Source organism: Seriola aureovittata, chromosome 2, assembly GCF_021018895.1.
Source record: "Seriola aureovittata isolate HTS-2021-v1 ecotype China chromosome 2, ASM2101889v1, whole genome shotgun sequence".
Lineage (NCBI taxonomy): Eukaryota > Metazoa > Chordata > Actinopteri > Carangiformes > Carangidae > Seriola > Seriola aureovittata.
In genome coordinates, this window is record NC_079365.1 from 19,719,977 (window position 1) to 19,737,342 (window position 17,366).

General features: G+C 39.1%; 1 protein-coding gene across 1 annotated transcript in view; it reads right to left on the reverse strand.

The window, feature by feature from the left end:
* The window catches only part of iars1 (isoleucyl-tRNA synthetase 1), a 59,818-nt gene that overhangs the window by 20,788 nt on the left and 21,664 nt on the right, over positions 1–17,366 (reverse strand). Inside the window, exons 12-22 of the mRNA XM_056396402.1 lie at positions 17,054–17,145; positions 15,204–15,302; positions 10,577–10,703; positions 8,539–8,612; positions 6,526–6,720; positions 5,618–5,704; positions 4,568–4,651; positions 2,197–2,341; positions 982–1,102; positions 661–752; positions 137–214 (exon numbers count right to left, since the gene is read on the reverse strand). Coding sequence (XP_056252377.1) covers positions 137–214; positions 661–752; positions 982–1,102; positions 2,197–2,341; positions 4,568–4,651; positions 5,618–5,704; positions 6,526–6,720; positions 8,539–8,612; positions 10,577–10,703; positions 15,204–15,302; positions 17,054–17,145 — 1,194 coding nt within the window. The remainder of the gene's footprint in view (positions 1–136; positions 215–660; positions 753–981; positions 1,103–2,196; positions 2,342–4,567; positions 4,652–5,617; positions 5,705–6,525; positions 6,721–8,538; positions 8,613–10,576; positions 10,704–15,203; positions 15,303–17,053; positions 17,146–17,366) is intronic.

Below are 17,366 nucleotides of genomic sequence, written 5' to 3' on the forward strand. Positions count from 1 at the left end.
ACACAAGCATTATTTCTTTGTGTCTTGCACACACAAAAAGCGAAACCTCACTACAACAAAAATTTCTCCATACAGTCTCCTTTCTCTCTCAGTCTCTCAAACACAGGGTCTCACACACAGGAACAGTATGACTCACCATCAGCCTGCACATGGAGAACAGAACACTGAAGAGGGTTTCCAGCGCCCACAGGCAGTCCTCAGTGCCGCTCTCTCCCTACAAAGTTCACACACACACGTCAGCATATTCAGTCCTCTTGGAACAGAGAAAAGATAGAAGTGCCCTGGCAGACAGCGCCGCATGTATCCCCAATCCGAATGTTGACTTGGAGGGCCACAAACTGACTGCTATAAAATATCCAGAGATAGAGGCTATGATGAAGAGATTTACTGATACTACTGTTTCCATTGAACTAATCAATAATTTACATGCTTAACAAAACTTGAATTAAGTGTAAATTAATTTATATATAAAATTATACTTTTGACTCATCAGATACTACTATTACTAGTGATTGCCACTCGTGTCACTCCATACATTTGTAGTCAGTGGCTATGAGGCTACGATGGCTGTGATACTTTCTAAAACCTGCACTTACCATCTTCATCACATAAAAACAACGTTAAAAAAAACCCCCCACAAATTAAAGGCTAGTATCTCACCTTCAGACGGCGTCTGTTGGTCCTGACGTACCAGTTGGTGAGCATGTCCACAAACTTGACCAGCCGAGGCACGACAGTGTAGAGGCGGTAAGCTATAACAGGAAATTACTGTCAGTGTATTTACATAACCTTTATTTAACAGGTAATCTCATTGATATCAAGATCTCTCTTGTATAGTCGGTCAAATACAATGAATATCAAAACAGGATGAAAAGGTTGCCAGACGGGAATAATTTTAAGATATTAAATAGTTATCTTCTACGCCACTGTCCATTTCAAGTGGGGCTCCTTGAAGAAAATGTGTGTGTATGTCTTCCTTACCATCCATCTCAGCCTTGAAGAACTGAATGAGAGACTGTGTGAAGGACTGAATCCAATTGTCCATGATGTTGTCACTCTTCTTCGCCGTGTTCTCATTGTACAGAAACTGAATCTCGTCCTCCTGACACAGGAAAACAGACGCACATACAAAAACACAATTAGAGAAGCATAAACCATCCATATTAGGACACAAAACAGCACTGATATGAAACAGCTGAAACTGAGCCTGAAACATGTCCCACATATAAAGAAGAAAAGTAGAACCAGTAGCAGTTTGGAACTGCACATATAGAAACACTGACACACACCATCTACAAGCAAGAAAGGCAAGAATTTTGATTTTCGTGCGCCCTTTGGGCAAATAGTATTATAATCACAGTTTTTTTTAATAATTGCTGTTTGAATTATATTCATAATTGTGCGTTTAAAATTTAGCTACAAAATATACGATTTTTAGTAGTAGTGTAGTAATAAAAGCAAGTGGTATTTAACTGATTTGCATGTTATCTGTTGTTTTTATCATTAGGATAGTTCAAGCTTACAGCTGACAGTTAACAGGCTCACTTATCTGATCGTCACGTGGCTGAAATGACTTGATGTTAAACCAGGTCATAAGAGAAATAAATTCATTTATAAAATAAAATTATGGCGTTTTCGTGGCAGCAAATTGAATTGTAACTGAAGCCTTGACATTCATAGCCTGAAGGTGGAGCAGGTGGTTCAAAATGCAGCAGACGTTATTTTCTTTGTCTGTAGGTGGCAGCACGGACAGTCTGCATCAGCAGAGCTAAACTGCTGCAATTTCCTCCCGGCAGGTCATTACCTGAGGAACGCCCCATTGTGGAGAATCCACAGCCTTCTAAAGAAATATTTACTTGTTTTTCAAAAATAAAAAATGCCTTCGCAGGACAGTTTTAAATGTGCAAAGCAGAGAAAATCTTGAGGACAAAAATGTTTTTCAGATTGCACCCAAATATCCAGCCATAAATTAATCGATGACATAGGGACATTAGGGTTGCTACATTATTTGATGGCTATAACATAGAATTTAATTTTGTTTTCGTTCCAATGATTACCTGATAATTAATTGCTTAATAATAGTAACAAACTGCTGTAGTATTAAGGAGTGCTGTGGTTTTTACACCAGGAATAGCTAAAGGGGCATCGTAGGACTGTAAAATTTAGGACCTTTTGTTCTGTTCATTACAAACGTACCTTCTGTAACCTTTGCACATTCTGCACCAGGAAGCGATAGGCATTATACCACGGCAGGAAGACATCTTTCAACACGTCCCGCACACCCTCCTCTTTGAAACGCAGGTTCTCTGCTCTCACTACAGGAGAGTTGATGAGGTACAGTCTACAGAGAGAGACAGTGAAAGAGTTCATGTGTATGTGAGTGTGCAGCAGGATTGATTATTGAGGGAGAGCATACAACGCGTCCACAGGTAAATAGGTCTTGGAAGGCCGAAAGCTTATATGTGGCATGTAAGTGAGGCTGCTAGCAGTATGTGTGAGTGAACCGAGAAAAGTTACCTAAATATGTTCACGTTGAGGGGGACACAGAAATGTAAAAACAGAGAAGTAGTTTGCCTGAGCAGTGTTGTCCCAGTTACACATTCACATCTCCTCAGTTACTTCATATGGACTCTACAGGAATGCAGAATGCAGCATTACAGGAGTGTTCTGGGAGAACAAAGTTTGCACCTTGACAGCTAATTTAAAACATCTAGTAAAACAAAATCACTCATTCTGAAGCAACAGTAAATATAACCTTAAAAAAATAAAAAATAAATAAATCTGTAAAATCCTACACTACTAAACATGAATCATTTTTGTTAAAATTGTACATCTTTACAAATTGAACAGATTAACTAGTCTATCCACCAACATGCAGTATATGCATGAAAAGTGATCGGTTGGCATGGCATCTGTGCATGTACACCATGACAGACAGTTTCAAGCCCAGGATGATGTAGAGGAGGCAGTGGGCTATAAACAACTACATGTGAGAGATTTAGAAAAAGCAGCGGTTTAATAAAATTGTATGCTGCTCAAACTGTTTGATTTATCTTTGTCTCAACCTACTATGCAACATCAGTAACTGGGCTTATCCCGTATATTTCAGTGGATTAGAATCTGCTGTATAAAGCCTGATACAACTGCACTTTTCAAACTGTAACCCACTTGTGGTATAGGTACACCAGCTGTCAGGAACGCCCCATTGAGCTCTGTTAAAAAACTGGAACCATTTCCTAACATATAGTGTTGCAAGCAGGCAAACCATGCACAGCGCTGTGAGCGAGTGAACCACATCATTAATTGAAGCTGCATCTCTCTCACAAGATGCAGCTAACTGTCGGTATACATCAGCGAACCAAAGCAAGGAGAGCTGCTTCAGGTTTAAAATCCCTTTGTGTTCATTTGTTCGACATTTTGCAGATACAACACGCTTCGTAAGTGCTGCTGTTGGCTGAAAGCTGCATTTGAATTTTTTAGTAATTTGTTTATCCCGAGGATACAGGGAAATCTTGCATAAAACTTCAGTCACAGACAAAACCCCCTCTCTGTGGACACTAAGAAAACACTACAAGACACTTATAGGAAAAATATTAAAAGAAAACTGTGGGGCAGGCTGCATTTTTTTTTTTTAAAGCCAAAGCTATTCAGCTGTCAAACATATCTGAATTGGATTAGCTTTATCAATTAGGCTAAATGTCCAATTTGAATATGTCCTGCACAAATTTTGGGCCAAAAATCAATTTTACCAAAACAAGCATCATGGTGCAAATTAATCTCTTTCCTCTATTACAGCCAAATAGACACTTTTGACGAATAATAAACAAAATAATCCAAATCAAAATAATAATAAGTGGCAGGCATCAGCTCGCTGGTTTGGGCTGGTTAGAAAAGGTTTTCAAGCTGACATGATGCAACTTCATGCAACAGGCCATGAGTGATTTTAATAGCAGCAACTCTGAGATAGATTTGCAATAAAATACAGAATACACAGAAACATCAACTGGTAGAAATACGTTAGAAAATCTAAAAATGAGCAAAGATGAAGACAGACAATTGTCTCTTCACCAAGTTTGACTGAAATTACTTTAACAAAAAAAAAAAATCCCCCAAAATGTACAAGTACTTCAGTCTGTCGCTTGTTCACTTTCCATGGAGGTAATTATAAGATACTGAAGTAAAGTTTTAAACCAGAAAAGAGAAAATGGGAGCCATGAATAGAAACAGACTGCCGCCTTCCTCTCTTTATCTCTGCAGCTCACTCTTCCATCAGTGTATATGTGAGCATATGGTGCAACTACATAGTGCTTTATTCATTAGGCCATATGGTTATGGAACCCTTACTGCTCAGGGCAAAGGAGAGAATGTATGAGGAGAAACAATGTGTGTATGCACATGTATGTAGAGTATGCGTATGTGTGTCTACTGTATGTTGGACTGGGACAGTGATTCAAACCTTTTAAAACCATGCCTACTATAAACATAAGGTAAGTGAACACACACAAACCTGCCACCGGGGCACAGCTTCAGAAACACACACTTGCTCACATTCAAGCACAGAACTGACCTGAGGGCATCAGCTCCATAGTTCTGCACTATCAGCCCTGGATCTGGGTAGTTCTTCTTACGCTTGCTCATCTTCTGTCCATCGCTGCGGGAATGAGACAAAGCAAAGGCATTAATGCACAGACGCACGCATGCATGCACAAAAGTGCATGCTAGAAACCATGCACTTGGTATTCAAATTAGTGAAGTCCTTCCAGGTCAGCAGGCCTGTGAGCACAGTGCTGAGTTTAGACCCCGGGGCTGAGGACAAGCAGCCCTATTGTAGAGCAGCTCTAAGGGCTAAATGTTACAGCACACATACCACACTGATTATGAGGAACAGCAGAAAAATTAAGAGGAGATGAATAGGCAGGTGAATAAAGGGGGAGAAAAGGAATATAAAAATGGTGGTTGAGAGGAAGGGTGAAGAGTGGATTAGTGGAGGCAAGGAAACACGATAGGGGAAAAATGAAAAAGCTAAATGATGTCTGCAGAAAAGGGCTAAGAAATATGTTTGAAATCGACAGTAAGGATAAGGCTGGCAATATTCTGTCTGTTTGTTATTGTCAACAAATCCCTTTAAAGCCTAAAACCAACAATGAACTGATCTTACTAATAAGTATTACCTGAACCTATGTAGCCAAACATTGATATAGCTTATTTCTCTGTGTCTCAGACCTCCAGTGTTTGCCAAAAAAAAAACATATCAGTGAGCCACACTCTTGTACTGTTCCTTCATTACCATGAACACTGAAGTTTGTTTTGAGTCAATCCCACATACAACATCCTTCTGCTGTAAATACTCACTAGAGAACCAAATCCATGGCTGAATATTATACCAAAAAAAGTCATTCATTGCTGTTTGACTGTTTGCTCAAACTACACTTCCCAGCTGCATTGGGAAATGATTTATCCTTTTTAAAAAATGATACTGTATATTTGTGAACCTTTTATAAGATGTCTGACAGAGTGGTAAAATTGGAAAATACTGAAAGATAAAGAATGATGCCAGCCTTATCCTTTGCAAATGGAAAAAAAGGAAGATTTTCTGTTTAGAAGTCAATGAACTGACCTAGCGAGTACCAAACCATTAACAATGACATTCTTGAAGGGTGGTTTGCCAAACAGGGCTGTGGAGAGCACCAACAGGGTGTAGAACCTGCAGACGGATACAAGAAAGAGGGTTAGGGTTAGAGGTCAGGGTAACAAGTACAACTAAACATAATACAAGGTTCCCACACCTTCTTCAACATAAAACTCAAGGACTTTTCAAGGACTTTCAATGCCCAATTCCCTAAAATTCAAGGACCAAACACAGCAAAGTTTGAGACACAAGATTTTTTTTTGTGAGAACTAGCAGGCTTTACAGAAACTCACGGACAACAAATAAAGAGAGAGAGGCTTGAATGCATTAGCACTTCTTAACTGTGCTGTGTTAGAGACAGAAAGAGACCACACTCTGCCATCACTCTAACACAGCGCAGCAAAACAATATATTGTGTAAGCTGAGCTCTAGAGACGGAGACTTATTTACGGGTTGAAGAGAAAATATATAAATTCAAGCACTTTCAATGAACCATGTCGATTTATTTCATTTATGTCTATAAACTCTCAAGGCCTTGTTTAGTTTTTTCTCAATTTCACAAACAATAAAGGATATCAAAGACCTGAGGGAACACCTGATAATAATTCATAGCTATGAGGTAGGATTGAGAAAAACAAGCACATCTACTAAGTTATTCTCTTCATTTTGGATTCAACCATTTTCCATCATCCGATACTAATCCATTAAAATCAAAACTTTCAGGAAAACACTCGTCTGCCTGATTCTCCCGTCCATCCATGCATTCCTGCTCTGCTCATCAATTCCCTCAATGAACTCGGCAGGGAAGTGTGTCTCCACTCCTCATCTGTCACCCTCTTTCCATGTATCCCTCCATTAGTTCCCTCAATCCAACTATCCACTCATCTGCAGCTTACCATCCCCTTGTCTGGTCAATGCCCTCGGCGATGAAGTCTGCAGGGAAAGTGTCCTCAAACTCCTTCCTGTTTTCAAAGGGGTAGTGAACCTGGGCGTAAGGCATGCTGCCGCTCTCAAACCAGCAGTCAAACACCTCAGTGATCCTCCGCAGCACGCCCTTACCACACCGCGATGGGATTGTCAGACTGTCAATGCTGGGCAGAGAAAGTGTGGAAAGAAAGAAGACAAGAAAGAGAAAGGAAGTGCAATTGTTGAAACAGATGGATGCAATAACAATTTGACCAGTTCTGTTTTATTTCAGGTTTTATTAGTGCCTTAGGTAACTATTAACACATTTGTACACTGTATAGATCCATAGGTCTATAGGCTTTCTGGCTGCAGTCCAGAGCAACGATTTTATAATCTTTCACCGCTGGGATCTATGTTTAAGAAAAGAACAGCGAGGCTCATGTTGTGCTGACACACAGTAGAATAATGTCAGTTATTGCTTTGGGTCATAAGTTTCAGACACAAGGATATGGATTAATTTACACCGAATACTGACTCGCTGAGATTCAGCTTCTAAACAAGGTCAGGGTTTCTTCAGAAAAGTTGCCTTAGCTGAGGAGAACAAGAGGAACCTGACTTTTGTAGTAGTTACAAAATGTCATCCTGCGTGAAGTGCCCATTAAATCCAGATCAAATGGCTATCCTGAGCAAACACAAAACAATAACAAAAACCAATGAATATAAAAATAATATATAGAAAGAAAGTTGATGAAGCACATGGACTTTCTTTTCCCTTCCAGCAACAACCTGCTACACATTTACTGAGTTATAGGCATTCAGGCCTATAAACCGCTGATGACACCGTTGGTAATCTACTATTAGCCATTAAAGCTGCTCCATTGCAGTACTTTGCTGCTCTTAAGAGCCCTGCTCCTGGGCCTAAAGAGGGAAGGGAGAGTGTTAACCAGGAATTTTCCCTAAAGAAGTGCACTGCTGAGTACACTGTGAGTAGTTTAATATGTGATTTCTGCAGTGTGTTGAGTAGAAGATTTTGTTAAAATGTTCACTTTCCTACAATGTGGGCAGAGCTATTATCTTCATTAGCTGGCCACTTCACATGTTATATTGTAGACTGATTAGAGTCCATCCATTAAGCTGTTAGTGATCCATACATCTTGACTTCAGCTGAAAACTTTTCGAAGTTGGTCAAAAAATACAAAGCAAGCCACTCCTAAGATCTAGACTACTGTCTATTCACACCAACAAAACAAATAACAGAAGGCAAATCAAGTCCCAAAGGTATATTTATGACAGTAAAATACAGACATACTTAAATGTTACTTTTAGTCTTCCTGATCAGCTGATTTATGAAGGAATAGTTTGACATTTTGGGAAATATGCTAATTTGCTTTCCGCAACTCAGATGAGAAGCTTGAGTCTGTACACTAAATTTAAAGCTATACCCAACAGTTAGATTAGAATAAAGACTGGAAATGTATGTATACACACAGACACACACACAGCTATGATTAACATAAATAAAAAGTTATACTACAAACCACTATAAAAAAGTTTTCTGTGTTTTCACTACATTCCCCAGCTTTAAAATTTCAGTCATGGCTGACTTTTGCAACAATTCTGAACATCTAATAGACAGCTGCATAAGTGATCAGTTACTGTTTTATCATTGTTATTATTATTATTTGAATTAATCTTTGAAATGTTTAATTCTTCTTCATTTTTCTTCTGAAATTATTTTAATTATTTTTCCAAATCTTTCAGACCTGCAGAGAAATTCTTAACATCCAACCTCAAGCACAGGAGCAGAGCAGGACGAAAGCAACTTCTTCCTCCTCCGTAAATTAAAGATGTCCAGCGCCGTGGAAATGATTAAAGGTAATTAGCTGATGAGGAGCGGAAGAGTAAAGCGCTCTGTGTTCCACAACACTTGTCTGGTTCAGGCAGTCAGGCAACACATGTTCAGGTGGCTGACTGATAATGTTGTTGTTTGATCAGTGACTCACCTCTCTCGATGCAGATCAGTTACTTTGACTCCAGTCAGTTCCTCCAGTTCAGCCGTGGACCCTATGCATACCACCTGATGAACAAGCACACACACACAAATACACGTCACAAATACAGCATTCACAGTAGGAATTTCCTAAGGGAGCAAAGAGACCATTACTGCTAAAGCAATAAGTTGATTCATTATGAAGCCCATTGACAGAAAATTTATTTATCAAGCAGAAATAAACATTTGCTGGTTGCAACTTCTAAAATGTGAGAATTTGCTTCTTTTCTGTTTTTTGTTTTCATTATTGTAAATGCATTTATTTTGGTTTTGAGGCTCTTTGTCTGACAAATGTTTGGTGCAGTAGAGGAGCTGGTAGGCAAATCAGCAGATGTAACCTTTGGATGGAGCGAAGCTGGCCAATTCCATCCCGTTTGTGCGAACCTGAGATACCCAGCTTACTGCGGTAACTTAATATTTACCTTACAGACATCAGAGTGGTATCAACCTTCTCATCTACCTCTTGACAAAAAAAAAAAAAAAAAAGCTTATTTTCAATAATGTCAAAGAATTCCTTAAAACCCACAGAAACTGAAAGCAGTTGTATCTATACTAATTTGAATCATTTATTTGAAGTCTGAAAAGGACTATCAGTGCTAAAACTAATAATCCTGATGAATTTGTCTACCAGTTTTATTAAGATTATTCTGGTTAAAATAAATAATAAATAAAAACGCTTAAAAGTGGGCCTAATTCAACACACTTCCTGAGTAACTTTACCTTAGAAAGTATGGTAAAGTGTGTTATCTGGTCTCCTCAGAGAGTTAACCTGTAGGCTCTGCTCTAGTTTTACCACAGCACCAGGTAACATGGCCCAGATACAGCCTGACACACCACTGTCAGACACTAAAGAAGACAGAGTAAAAGAAACATACCCAAAAACACAGGGACAGGAAGAGATAGAGAACAAAAAGAAAAGATATTGAGAGACAGATATCATACTGCCACACGCAGAAAAACGCACACACAGACAGAGAGACACACACACATAGCCTTGGTTTTGGGTGTGTGATTTGCCACTGAGGGGTGTGTAAGGGAGGCACCAGGGAGCGCGAGTGTTCTGGAAACAGTCACAATGCTATTTCCAGCAAGCAGGTCGCTGGCTGTCCCTCTTTCAGCCAGGGGACCAACACTTCATTTTTCAAACGCTCAAACAACCCAATTCTGACACCTCTATTCAGTTCAGTCTACTTCACATAGTCAGCCTGGTTTGGCAACCAACATCCATGACAAGATGAACATTTACAGTTTGGCTCCGTTCTACGCTGCCACTATTTCCTCTTCCACCCCCCCTGTTGATTTCTCATTTTTACCCCCTTCTTTCACCTCCTCATTTTCTTCACCAGTTAATTTATTCTGACCCCCCCCCCCCCCCATTTATTTTCTGTGTCTTCTTACCTCACCCAATTGCCGTTTGTCTTGAGGACCTTTGAAGTTGCATTAAGTGGCATGAAGAGAAACCAAACACATTTTTGGTTCATGTTTATTTGCTGTTTACATTGATGAATCATTCATGTGTTGAGTTTCAGGAGGCACTCGGTAATGGCGCCGGAGGGGAGCTGACTCTGACTGCAGTATGGAGTCACGCTACACTCTCTTCCACACCCTCAACTATGAGTATCAAAAAGAGGTCAGCGAGAAAAATTTTCACCCTGCCAATTTAAGAGAAGAGTTGGATTTGTGCATCCTTGCATTAGACCAGTCTTCCTTTGGAGAGACACAAGACATTGTCTCACTGACTCATTTCTATGGTTAATAAAAGTGAGCGTTACAGAGAGTTCAACTTTTCAATTATGCCCTCTCATGCTCAGCACAGATTGATTTGTGAGTGCTGCCAAAGCTGCAATCAGCTCACTTAGAAAAGAATAACTATCTTGGTATTTGGTCGTGACACAGACAAATTGTGTGATCTCTGTAGAGAACAAAAACATATTAGAAGTACTAAGTACTCTATTAAAGCATAACAAATGCCTGTTTTGTGTTTTCCTGACCTCCTCGAAGTCATCGCTGACCCAGATAGGGATTGGTGTGCCCCAATAACGGTTCCTTGAAATCGCCCAGTCGCGTGCATCTCTCAACCAGTTCCCAAAACGCTTCTCACGCACAAACTCTGGAACCCTGCAGAGACAGAGACATTATCACGTGTTATGGTTTTAATTACTTTCTCAAATATAAAACATGATTCTAGCCACAGGGACAATAAAGTCTACATGTAGGACACACAAGAGGTAAATTGCTGTCTTATGTCTTTTTTAACCTCATTTAACAGCCATTTATTTACATACACACACGTATGTATGTATGTACGTACGTACGTACGTACGTATGTACAGGTAAAATCTATATTTGTCCATTATGAGTCAATGAGCTTCCTAACTACTGCTGCTAGCAGTAGTGACAGTGTTTCCACTGTCGAAATAACACCACTTTTAGTTCGTGTGTGTGTCACATCTCCCAACAGCTCGCAATCTGACACAAAAACAACTAAGATTAATTCCTGCAGTGGGACTTATGTAAATTAGATTTAAGCCTTTTTCCCTTTCCCAATCCTTTTTGACCTCTCAAGACCTGCAGATATCATGATTAATTTAATGTGGAAAACAATTTCTCACAATAAGAGAGCATTATTACAATGTGCACTATTATTCCTTTATGGAGCAGGCTTCCTTTCCACTTCTTCCTCATGTTTTAGCCCCTAAAAATAAACTGAACTGCTCTCTTTATGAAGCACAACTGCAAAGGTTAAGATTCCCTTCAAGGCATCTTCCTCCTTTGTACCCCTTTCCTGCTCTCTCCTTCTCCTATTTAGCCTCAACCGATTTCTAGCTTTAATCCACTATCTCACTATCTCCTCCTATTTCTCTCATTTTTTCTGTGCCCCTCTCTTGCTGTGCCAGGCCGTGTTGCTCAGAGGAAAAGTGGAGGGGGGGGGGGGATAAATCGTCATCAGGATCCACGCGCTAAGCAACAAGTTCATCAATTCCCATTTGTAGGAGGCATTTCTATTTAGGTCCCTAATATATCAATTTAATGATTTTTTTTTTTTTTTTTTTTTTTTTTTTTTTTTTACTGCAGCTGCTGCTCTCCGCCACCCCACAACTTCTCCTCCGCCCCTCACCCTCCCTCTCCCCGATAATGCTACATGTAGGATTTAAAGTGTGCTGCCTTGTGCTGGAGACGCATAGAGGAGCCATTTAACATGTACAAGCTTTTAGTCAGAGATGCTGGGGATGGACACATGAGGGAGACAGGGAAACAGAGGCTGAGGTCAGGGAGGAGACGGATTGAGAATTTGCATGATGGGGGGAAAAAGGTAAGGAAGATAAGAAAATGAGAAAAAGAGAAGGATGTAGTGTTCAAGGGAAAAATGCAACAAATTGTGCGACTGATTATTCTCTAAAACCCGCCCCATGAACAGTGATTAGCCAATCATAGCTTAGCAACCGCAACTAGGCACAGCAGTTCTCTCGAGCTTTGATTCATCTGTGTGTCGAAGCGGTGAGCACTGAGCTTTAGTAAGAGCGACGGTTGGTGGCATTTTTTTTTCACCTTTCCAAAACCAAAATTAGGAGAAAAATTGTGTAAGGAATGGAGTCAACGGTGTCTGTCTGCTTTAATGTAAGCCGCAAATGTTAGCATGTCCAGCTAACTAGCTTACTACCTACAGTAGTAATCTAACTCAGAATTACTTCCAAGGCATGAGGCGTTTTATACTACACTGTTGTGTGGGCTTACAAGTTAGGTTAAAAAAAATGCCCCGTTCTGTGGAAACTGGTTGTGGATGTTAAAACACCAGAGTGCAGCCTAAGGTTAGCAGCTCTGTCCTACTTTGCTGGATTTAGCTAAACTCATTACCCCATGTTCTCAAAGCACACTGGACTAGACCTCATCCTAAAAGCTGTTTCTCTATTTAAAAGTGAAAAAACATAATGTTTGAAAATATAACTCAAGGACTAACTAGACTACACTTCAAAATAAGAACATTGTTTTGTTTTGTTTCCATGCCTTTTACATTTTCTGGCACAATATCATGTATGTAGCCATCAAGTGTATTTTTCAAATCCTTTTACAGCATTTTCCTTTTAAAACACTTCAATTTATAGAATTAAAATGTCAGCCAGAGACAGAATTTTCAACCAACTTGTGGAGCTGACGTTAGATCAACTAGCTATTAACGTACAGCTGATAAAATCTGCTAGCTGACTAACAGCTGTCATTTTAGCTGACAAAAATTGCCAGACACTCGATATAGACATAAAAACCCTGTTTTTGTCTGCTTCTTTCTGATATTGAGGAACCATTGTTTCCAACTTTAATGAAAAACATGTATGGTGTATATGCCACTGTTGTCATTGTAAATTGCATGGGTGCAGTGCAAGAATGGAAAGAATGACAAGTGTAGAAACAGTAACTAAGGGAGGCGGGCTTGTGAGAAGTTTGTTGGGTTTAAAAAGAAAAGGTGCAACCCGAGTCATTTGAGGACCAGTTAATCACCACCACACTTTCCTCTCTTTTATAGATATAACAAACTTTGTGCTAAAATCACACAAAAGTGGCCATGCTTCCTGCACTGTAAACATCAAACGAGACCAGCTCCCCTTTCATTAATCCAGTTATTAACTTATTCAGACAGACATCTGGAGAAACAGTCTGAACTCTCTCAATAGATACTTAGCCTGAGTCTACCCACTGCACCATCTGAGTAAAGAGAGATAAAATGAACAAATCACTTTGAGAATATCATATCTAACATTTCACTTTTAAAGGTTTTTTTTTTAAGTCTTTCATCAGCTAAAATGAACTTCATACAGAGGTACTGAACTCTCCAAGGATTTTACTTTTATTAGGATGCTGATGAGCTGGTAACTCTCACCAACAGACATGTCATGGGACTGGAACTCAACTATGGAAGTGGAGTTGCATCAAAAAAAAAAAAAAAAAAAAGTAAATCTTTAAATCTGACTTTTTTCTAATTTTAATAAAATCAGATAATTAGAGTTGGAGAAAAAGACTAATTAAAAAGTTATATCAGAGCATCATCCTCAGTGTGTAGCCACAGAGACACAGAAGGGAAATGTGTGTATACATGTGTGATATTTTAAGGCACCTCAAGTATAACAGCTAAATTTTACAAAAATTATAAAGAATTCACAGTGATACTTCAGATATACACAGTTAATATAAATGTTTCATCGTATCTACAAACTTGTCTTTGCATTCCACTCTATCGCTGAGCCATAACTTTGACTTTAAATAATTTTTCAAGCCAAATTAACAAAAATTCATAGGTGAAAGCCTCTGCCCAACTGCGATTTGTTTGTTTTCATCGTCTTATATGATAGTAAATCCAATATCTTTGGGTTTTGGAGTGTTGAGGAAACTAAACCATTTGAAGATGCCACCTTGAGCTCTGAAAACTTTTTTCATTTCATCAAACATTGTTTCACTATTTTCTGACATTTTATTGACAAAGTGATTAGTCGATGAATCAAAAAAAATAAAATAAAAAATTACCTGCAGTTTAATCAATAATGCAAAACACACTGTAACATACTGCAAATTACTTAAACATACATATATACATATATATGGACATGGTTGTCCTGAATAATAGATTCAGTTGCCAGTATATTCGGTTGCACTTGATAAAGCTGAAATTCAATTGTATGGTAATCTTGGAGGCTGCAGCACTTTGTGCTGCTGTTGAATTGTATTGTTTTGTACTGACAGGTGTTTCTATTATTTGTCCCCCATATTTACATCAGTGAGGGCAGGTTAAATGACAGAAATCCCTCTCAGTTTAACACAATACAATTCAACAGCACCACAAACTACATCATCCAAAATGACCATATAGATGAATCAGCACTTCTCTCAAACAGTTTCAATTAAAACTGAACATTACAGCCTTGAGGTAGTGTTCAGTGCAGTGCTATTGTATTGGACTGCATTAGTTTTAGCTAGGTGCACCTAATAAACTGGCAACTGAGTGTATATACCACTGGTACCCCTTAGATAAGGATTTAGCCTTTAAAGTAGTGTGTGCGTTTGTGTTGGTTTCAATGTACATGTGTGTCTGTGCGTCTTCACCTTCCTAGCGGCTAGTCATTCATCTCAGTTTGACAGTCCCATTACCAGAGGCAGCTACTGTGGCTCAGAAAAGTGCATTGGGAGCACCGGGGGTAATACCACTTAGCAAAGCCATCATGCTGACGCTTACTTTTGCTCCGTGGTCTGCCATTACAATTAGCATCATGCTAATGCTTTCTATAAAACACCAGTCCCATTTGCATCATAATATTGCTGAACTTAATGAAAAACGAACAAAAGTCCTTGCAATACTTTCTATTTTAAATCTAATCTCTTCCCATTTAAAATGACTATTCCCAGTGCTGGCTGTCCTGCAGAGACCGGCCCTTGACTGACACAAACAACTTGATGTAGCAGCACAGAGTTGGCGCTGTAATTGTTTTGGGACTGTGACTGTTGTCTGTCTTCACTTAGTATTCACTGTCTTCACAGGTATTTTACAACACTTGTTTGGCAAGAAGCTCATGCCTGCCACTTCACTGTCACTTTGCACCGAGCTAGTTAGCCCTTGTTCAGAAAACAGCTTACCAGTAACATTTTCCATTGTTGTCCAGGAGTTTATCCACCATGTGCTCCACTCGGACAAACCAGCTGGGGACAGCTTTGTAGATCAGGGGTGTATCAGACCTGTAAGTACACAAACACAATAGATAAAACACAAGGACGCAACAAACTTACTTAACAAAAAACAGCTGACAATTGAAAAAAAATATTCTAATTTCTGAAAATTGCATTTGTAATACAAATTCCAATTTATAAAACTAGCCATTTATTTTGGCCGGAATTAAATTAATTAATAAATTTAGAATATTGGAAATGATGCACAGCAAGAAATAGGCTAAGAAGGGTTCATTTTGTATCTTGAGCATCAGTCAATCTACTTAAATGTTAGTAGGAAAGAAATTATCTTGAAATTGAAGCTTTAGCTCTGTAAAAATGTTTAATTTACTTTATGTAATGTTTTATGTATTGTATGTGTATATGACCTATATTTTGTTCTACTGTTGATCACTGAATTCCCTTTAAAAACTGGGATGATAAAATAGTAACAGGTGACAGTGTCCTTAAACTGTAGCTCCAGATACCTAAAAATATCTGCACTGCAAATATCCGCAGGTCTCAAAAGAGGCCAGTTTCTCAGAGGAAAGTATGATCCGAGACAGAATGAAATACAGTACATGTTCAGAATTTTAATACAATTTTCATGTGAAAATAATTGTGATAAGTGAATCTCAGTTTTAACTTTTGCAAATCTGTTCACTTGTTTCACAGTTCTCTATCTACCATGTTTTAAACCTTTTCCATCCCAACCACCAACAATGCTTTTCAAAGTCCCTGAAAAACTTTTACTCAATCTGTTTTTTTACCATTAACGAGAGGATACTTCATCAACAGACTAGGTTCTGCCAAAGTCTTCCAGCAGTTTTGTAATTTCACGTGAGAGATTTCTATTCAGGTTTTTATCTGTGTTCCTCTCACTGGTTTGAAGAGGGATCAGGATTTAACAATAGTTGCATCAAGACATGATGGCATTTCCAACATGGGGGTTGTTTGTTTATAATGTCAATCAAATCAAACCACACCCACAGAGTCCTGATGATGCACAGTAGCTGCATTTCTTAATATGCACATTCATAATGCACATTAGCTGCAACTCTTAATGAACTGAATCCAAGAGTGCTTTAAGAGAGTACTTTTATGGACAATAGCTGAGTTCTAACTTACAGGTGCTGAGTGGCTAATAACACCACAGTTTCATCCCTATGAGCCTCTGTCTCCTAGTGGCTTAGAGAGCATATCTCTGCATATTTACTGAGGTTAATTAATCCTTCTCAGGTCAGGCTGCAGCTGCTCCAAGTGAGACAGCAACTTAGTCCACTAAAAAAGAAAGTTTGTGTGTGTGCGGGTCTACGTGTCCCTCACAGTTACGATGCGATAATGTGGGACTTGAGAGGTCATGTGTGCGTCACCACAGTGAATTGATTCTGTGCAGAGACCACAAAACCTCTATTGACATCCTGCACTGATGCTCCTGAGGGAGGCATAAACACAAGTGAACCTCAAACCTCAGTGTTTAAGCACTTTGCTGAATGCTAAATTGTTGCTAAACTGTAGGTTTTCAGGAGGTTGCTCTGTCAGTGCATTATGTTCTCTACCACTACAAAAGGTTTTCAGTATTGAAGTAGACGACAGAGTATTTAGTTTGTGCAGGCCTACCATCTTTCACCTCTAACCCTCATCTCCAGCAGGTTTCAGTGCCCGCGGAGGAAGAATTAAAGTGTAGCTGTTAGTTACAGTGAATTGGAAGTTGGATGTAAGTTGTAAAATGGCACAAAGATAACATTAGTTTTACAGTTTAAACTATGGACATGTCTCACCTCCAGCAGAAGGGGTAACTATGCTTGAAACTGCTGGCATTGACAAGGCGGCCCTTCTCCTTCAGCCACTTGATGATGTTCTTGTCAGCGTCCTATAAAAGAATACCACAACGTTAGATCTGCTTTACAAGAGAAACTTAATACCAAGCTGAAAAGCTGTGTTTCATTGTCCTCTGTGGTTAAAAGTGTGTTTCAGACTTCCGGTGGAGCAAGACGACAAGATGGCTGCATGATCTTGAGCTCCCGATAGCAAACTAGAATTAGCCCCCCTAAATCCACTACTTGTTAAGCAATTCATAGTAATTTTACTCTG